The sequence below is a fragment of the Gavialis gangeticus genome, unplaced genomic scaffold (assembly GCF_001723915.1).
Source record: "Gavialis gangeticus isolate Ggan-Ray unplaced genomic scaffold, GavGan_comp1, whole genome shotgun sequence".
Lineage (NCBI taxonomy): Eukaryota > Metazoa > Chordata > Crocodylia > Gavialidae > Gavialis > Gavialis gangeticus.
The window spans coordinates 29,165,498-29,172,805 of NW_017728995.1; the positions used below are offsets into that span (position 1 = coordinate 29,165,498).

The window sequence follows — 7,308 nt, forward strand, 5'->3', positions numbered from 1 at the left end:
CCAACTTAGAAGAAGACTCCTTGACAAAGGAGTCCATAAGACTAAGACTGAACCATCAGTCCAGTAAGCAAGCAACAATGGGCCCAGAACATCTGGTGTGGCTAGGGCAGGGTATGGGGAAAGCCTGTGAAGCTGAATTATGCAGAAGTAAAATGAGTGAGCAGTTTAAAGGCAAAAAGGTTTAATCTGTTTTGACCCATTAACACAAAATACCCAACACCCACATTTAAGAATGTCTTGGGACAGAACTTATAGTAAGTGTCAAGTTATACCTTTGAGCTTGACATCCTCTAGCAAGCCTTAGCCACTGGGTTTGATATGTCTAGACCGCAAAATGGAGACATCAAGGAAGCTTACAACTCCTAAACTGCAAGGCTAAAGAGCAAACTCAGGCTCAGCTTTAAGTCCTCTTCAGGGCTCAAAAAAAAAAAAGATCACCCTAGCTATTACCAAGAATTGCTCAAGACATTTTACAAAGGACCCAAGGCAAAAAGTAAAAAAGCTGACCTCCAGACTAGTGTTGCTCACCAACACCATCCCATTATACCATCCAAGAGATAGCTTTATCAAATTTAAAAGTTGCTTTGGTCCCTTTGATCAAGAGCCAGAGCTTGCAGCTACACAGGAAAGATCTCCTGAAGAGGGTCTAGGACTGCAGGGGCTTAGAAGACTGAGTTTTATCAAGTTAGACTGGCTGTTTCTCAGCATTGAAGGAGTCTTCTGTACTTGCAGAGCTGAGGCCTGTATCAAGGAGTCAGGCTGCTGGGATAGCCATGTTTCCATCTATCCCATGGCTATCAGGCACTCAAGAGCATGACTGGGATGGGGGCTAACTGAAGGGTGAGAAGAGGAAATTCTTAAAATCTTATTAATCTGGCAAGCTTTAAAAAAAAGTGCTGTCAAATGGCTGTATTACACCCCTTCCCACAGGAAGGGAACAGCTGGTCTCACAGTACAATTAAGCCCCACAACACAGCCCATCTCTGGAGTAAGAGGGACTTTTCAGGCTACAGAACTCAGAGGGCAAATCTGCTGCGAAGTGGCAATACCATGTCTTATACCCCCATCAAATCTGAAAGTCTTCTTGGCTAGCGTGCCATCCCGTCAGAGGTTCTCTGCACCACACTAGACCCTGTGCACTTCACCACATTCAGGCTGTTTGCATAGGTATGAATAGCCTTAACAGAGGACAATCTGATCATCAACTAGAACTCACTAGAGTTACAATATAGAAGCAAGTCTTTTACAAAATTATTTTCCAGCATAAAACTACACTTAAAGGGACAAGATTAGCTTCAGTGAACTGTGCAGCTCCCAAAGAGGGAGCAACGTCAGCTGGTAGCAGTTTCCAACAGGAAATATTAGGGCAGGGGTGCAAAGATTAAGTCAAGAACTGAGCAAGGTAGCACACAGCAGAGGTCTGATAAGGTAGACCCAATTACTCAGGAGGCTTCCCCCAGAACAGCTGCCATCATCTTTCCACTATCCTTGGATGTCAGAGGCCTCCGTTTGCTCAAGTCAGTCAGACTGCTGTGTGTGCTTTGCCTAGTAGGCTCTGCATGCATATCCAAAAGCAAATGCTGCTTACCAAGTGAAGTCTGGTTTCACTGCAACCCTGGCAGTATGCCGGTCTTCAGAAAGATTAGTTTTCTCCATATGGAAACAGTCACCACTCCACCCCCTACACTCAGAAGGGCCTACAGGTGAGTAATGGGACTGGTATGCTGAGGACAGGCAAATGCCACATTATCATTCAGACTTTAAAGCCCAGCTTATGGAACATGGAGTCTACCAGCCAGGGCCACCCTAGGGGGGCAGGGGGTGCAAATCAAGGCAACCGGGCCAGGCCCTGTGGAGCCGGGTGGAGCAGCCACGGCAACTCTGCGCTGCCGTCAGCTTCACATCTGGCCACCTGGCACCCCCGCTTGCCACCAAACCTGCTGCCAACTTCCCTGTGTCCGGGGCAGGGCCCCACACAGTCTGATTTGCCCTGGGCCCTGCACTCTGGTCAGGTCATCTCTGCTACCAGCTTCACTGCAATTCTTCAGATGATCCATAGTACAGAGGTGCTTGGAGCGTCAATATGCTGTTTGTCTTGTAGGGGGTGGGTATCTAACAGAGGCCCCCTTTCACTTGCTTACTAAGTATCACTGAAGACAGGACCCTGAAGGTAAAGGAGAGAAGTGTAGGAGTTTCACAAGTAAATTGAGCTAGCAAGTTTGAGGGCTGCCGTGTCACGTGCATGCACAGCTAATGCAGAGGGAAGCAGCTCTGGAACACTGTCTGCGCACGGAGGGCAGGATGGGGTGCAAAGGCCAAGGATGCAGCAGAGGCACTTACCCAATGTCATCCCGGTAGACTCGAGAGATTAAAACCTCCCCTTTGTGATTATAAATGAACAAGCCTCCGATCATGATGGAATTTTAGTCTTCTCTTCCCATGTTGCATAAGACCTGAGGAGAAAGAGACAGCAACAGGTTGTATGTGGCAGCGAGTACACTGGACACAATTGGGCACCAACATTTTAATACTGTAAACATTTAGTAGGGATAAAAGGAGTATGAACAACACCTGTATAAGGTCAAAAGGTACGCTCAATTCTGATGTGTCAAATCCCTTAGAGTCACAAGCTTGAAAACACTGCATTTCTGTATCTCCTTAAAAAATACTAACTTCCAGCAAGGTGGTAGCATGAGACAAGCCATGATGCTGTTCATTCAGCTGTCAGCCTGGACAAGCTATGTATGAAGCCCCAGTGTATTCATGCAAGTGAACAATGATCTGTCACCATGAAGGTAACTTTGTGGTTCAGTTGCTCCTAGCATCCATCTGTTCATTGTTGGGCACTGCTGGAAAGAATAACCTTAGCCTTCTTTCAGAGCTGCAAATCCAGACAGTTGGCATAGGAGTCTTTCACTCTTCTACCTTCTTAACTAGGAAGCTACATGTACAGTCAGTTCTGTGACTCTTGCCAAGTTCTCAAGCTGAAGGCCAGGCACAGACACCCCTTTCCAAGTGTTAAAGCAAATAAGCTTACTGTGGACCAAAGTTTATAGAGGATTCACGTTTTGTAACTTGAACAAAACACCCTGAACCCACCAGCTGCACAGCCTGGAGCTAGTAAGGTGCTAACTGAAGGCAATGCATGTCAACTGCCAGGAGCTCATGTTACAGAAGTGTAGTTTTGGGGCAACTCTAAGATTTTGTCCCTTGCTGCGAGACCTCCACACAATGCAACAGTGACCATGGAAAAATTAAGCCTTAAAATCTGTTTAGCTCTGCATTGTAATGTCCAATCTAGAATCCTTTAACCACTTCAGTTGTAAAAAGTGTTTCCAAATCCAGAGGCTGTCAAACAATAAGCCCATCCCAAAACAGCTCCAACAAGAATAAATGCTGCAGTTCATCTCAGCAAGATGCTTACTATGAAGGCTGAGGAACAACCGATTGACACCAATTAACAAGGCAAGCCAGCATGCAGCTGATCCTGAGAAGTAGCTAAGCCAGAGGCAAGCAATTATTTCTGGTGGAGGGCCACTTACTGAGTTTTGGCAAGCCATCAAGGGCTGCATGACAGGTAGTCAGGGGCAGCTAAATATTTAAATTTTTAGGGGCCCTGCAAGTCAGACAGGATGGCTTGGTGGGCCGCATCCGGCTCACAGGCCGCATTCTGCCCACCCCTGAGCTAAGCATACAAGGAGCAGCTATTTGCTGTTAAGGGTCAGTGGAAGTGGGATACTTCATACTCCTCTCTCTGGACTGGAATTGGAGATACAACCCTAATAACTAAAGACAAATGTCGTATTCACAGAAATCAGAGCCATCTTCCATACTATGCCAGGGATCACCACCATCTTCTTTCCAAGGTGCAAGGCTGCACCTCCACAGTAATAACTTCTGAAATGCAGTTACAGGCCATAAAGCAGCTCATTACAGCACAGAATTTGTCTTCACATATAGTTGCAAAAATTGCTATGCTGATTTGAGTTGCCTGGAACCATGATATTTGGCAGAGTCAAACAGAAGCTGGTACTGTTAAACCTTGTAGATGCCTCCCACTAGAGAATACCCCAGGACACTGTGCTGAGCAGCAAACTGAGCATACTGCCAACAGCCACATGCACCAAAGAGTCAGATTAAATAATGTTTTGGGGGTCCCCACAGGGCTCAGAAATAGAGATCTGGCCTCCTGAACCCGGCTAGCCAGCACAAACTTAAACTCTGAAAACAGACAAGTCCTAGACCCAGTATCACCACATCTAACATTTTCTGCAGCTAGAAACAAAAGTTTTCCATTGTAGGAGTCCCTTGCAGAGGGACTTATTTTACTGGTGTCAGATCTGAATGAACAGATCATTTCAGGCAGAGCTCATAGATAAATAAGGAAGTTGTCACTGAACTGTTTACTGCAGAAAAGCTCATTACTACGCAGCAGTAAGGTCACAGAGTTTGCAATGGCTTTGAGATTAGTCTTACATCTGCAGGAAGCATAACATTCATCTTGGGTGCTGCAGCTGCACCTATTAAGTCAAGGGTGCTGAACAGGCACAAGACAATCCATTGCTGGATTTCTTTTTTTTTTTTTTTTTTTTTTTAAAAACATACTACTTACTCAGCCCAGTTCCAAGTCCAAACGAACACCCTAAAACGCAGGATGCCACTCATCCCAAACTGGACCACTGCCTTGTATACACTAAAGCTGCCAATAACTAGGTTGATATTTCTTCACTACATTTCCTGTCACAGTGGACATTTAGATGAGCAGAAAAATCTATGCTGGTTTGAATTACTTACAGAATAGATATGCAAAGTTGCATTTATATTATGTTTGCTAGTGTATGGTTTGCCAGACAACTGCCTTGGACTAGTTCAACACCATCTTTTCATCCACTTATGATTCCTCAACCTCATTGTTTTGCTCACACTATTAAATCGGTTTATCCTCTATGCTGCTTTATTGCAAAGGCAAAGCTTGCTTACTTTTTGCTCAGAGGCAAGCAAGGTTTGCCTTTGCAATAAAGCAGCATAGAGGATAAAAGAGATTTAACCGAGTCAGAAAAACAATGAGGTTGAGGAATCATTTCTGTACTGCAGAGCTTTTTACTGCAAAAAGGGCACCCATCCAGAATTCCCCTTCATTAAAAAGTACCTACATAGTCAAGATGTCTGCAGCTGCTAACCATCAATATTTGCCCTCATCAAAAAATTCCATTTTTCACTGGAGGTGCAATGATTCATGGGGTGGAAGGTCAGCAAGAAGTAGTTTACAGCCATCCGAGTTATTTTACTCCCCCAGAAGAGTCCGGAAAAGAAGCCTCCAAGCTCCTCAGTTCCTTGCTTTGAACAGTGATCCTTTCAGGGTTTTCCCTTCTAAGTGGGAAAGATTAGTAAATTTTGCCTGGGAATTCAGATGTGTACTCCACTAGCCTCACAGCACAGAAGCTCAGATGTCACCACTAATAGTGAATAAGGATGCCCAATTTATCGGCATACAGCCATCTTAAGATAAAGTGCTTTGGGTTAGAGTAAAAGGCAGTCGAGGGGAAAGAGACTTAACGGTGGGGGTCTACTACAGACCCCCCAACCACGGGGAAGAGCTAGACCAGGAATTCTTAGGTCAGCTCACAGAGGTAATGAAGTCTAAGGACGTGGTAGTCATGGGGGACCTGAACTTCCCAGACATCTGCTGGGAAGAGCAGTCAGCCAGGTCTGACCACTCACATAGGTTCTTAGACAGAGTGCAGGACCTCCATCTGACCCAGAAGGTGCACAGCCCCACCAGGGAGACACCTTGTTGGACCTGGTGCTGGCCACAGGTGACAACCTGGTGCGGGGGCTCGACCACTTGGGCGACAGTGATCATCGCCTGCTGGAATTCACCATCCAGCGCAAGGTGGCAAAGGCCTGCAGTAAGGCAGCAGCCCTGGATTTCAGGAGGGCAAACTTCAACGAGCTAAGGAGGATAGTTGGGGAAGCGCCGAGGTCCCAGAAGGGAGGGGAGCCAGGTGTCCAAGGAGAGTGGTCGCTCCTTGACGAGACAATCCTCCAAGCCCAAAGGAAGGTTATCCCAACGAGGATCAAAGGGAGCAGCAGGGCACACAAGCCTCCATGGCTCACCAAAAGCATCCAGGAATGTCTCCTTGCTAAAAGGGAGGCGTACACCCAATGGAAAGCTGGGGGCATCACCAGGGATGATTATACTGCAGTCGCTCAGGGATGTAGGGGGGCAGTCAGGAAGGCCAGGGCAGAGATGGGACTGGGACTAGCTTCCCAGATTAAGGACAATAAGAAGTCTTTCTTTAAATACATAGGGGGTAAAAAGAAGGTTCTGGGTAATCTGGGGCCCTTGCAGGACGCGTTGGGAAATTTGGTCGTCACACCAGATGACGAAGCTAACATGTTTAACGATTTCTTTGCCTCCATCTTCTTAAGTAGGGACCAGAACAGACACCCCCCCACTGGGCCCCAGGGGAGGCACACCTGGGCCAAGGGTTAGTGAGGAACTACAGGCATACCTCACAGATATTGCGGGTTCGGTTCTAGACCACTGCAATAAAGCGAATATCACAATAAAGCGAGTCACACGAATTTTTTGGTTTCCCAGTGCATATAAAAGTTATGTTTACACTATAGTGTAGTCTATTAAGTGTGCAATATAGCATTATGTCTAAAAAAATGTACATACCTTAATTAAAAAAATACTTTATTGCTAAAAAATGCTAACCATCATCTGAGCCTTCAGCAAGTCATAATCTTTGCTGGTGGAGGGTCTTGCCTCGATGTTGATGGCTGCTGACTGATCAGGGTGGTGGCTGCTGAAGGTTGGGGTGTCTGTGGCAATTTCTCAAAATAAGACAACAATGAAGGTTGCCACAAACCTTCAATTTGTAAAAAACGCAGCATCTGCTAAGTGCAATAAAGCAGAGCACAATAAAATGAGGTATGCCTGTAGTTAGGGAGCTTCTGGAGGGACTGGACGTATTTAAGTCAGCTGGTCCGGACGATCTCCGCCCTAGAGCACTAAAGGAATTGGCCGAGGTCATTGCAGGACCCCTGCATGGCTTTACGAGCACTCGTGGTGCTGTGGTGTGGTGCTGGAGGACTGGAAGAGGGCCAGCATGGTTCCCATCTTCAAAAAGGGGAAGGAGGAGGACCTGGGAAACTATAGGCCAGTTAGTCTTACCTCAATCCTAGGCAAGCTGTTGGAGAAAATTATTCTGGCACACATCCATGAGGGGCCAGCAGGGGACTGCATGCTTAGGGGCAATCAGCACGGGTTCATCAGTGGCAGGTCCTGTCAGACCAACC

At 46.4% G+C, this 7,308-nt stretch overlaps 1 protein-coding gene across 2 annotated transcripts in view; it reads right to left on the bottom strand.

Moving 5' to 3' along the window:
* Nucleotides 1-7,308, bottom strand: part of AP2M1 (adaptor related protein complex 2 mu 1 subunit) — a 49,337-nt gene that overhangs the window by 26,124 nt on the left and 15,905 nt on the right. For both annotated transcript variants that reach the window (XM_019503400.1, XM_019503399.1), the window contains exon 2: nucleotides 2,341-2,453. In XM_019503400.1, the coding sequence (XP_019358945.1) occupies nucleotides 2,341-2,414 (74 nt within the window). In that variant the 5' untranslated portion in view covers nucleotides 2,415-2,453. The remainder of the gene's footprint in view (nucleotides 1-2,340; nucleotides 2,454-7,308) is intronic.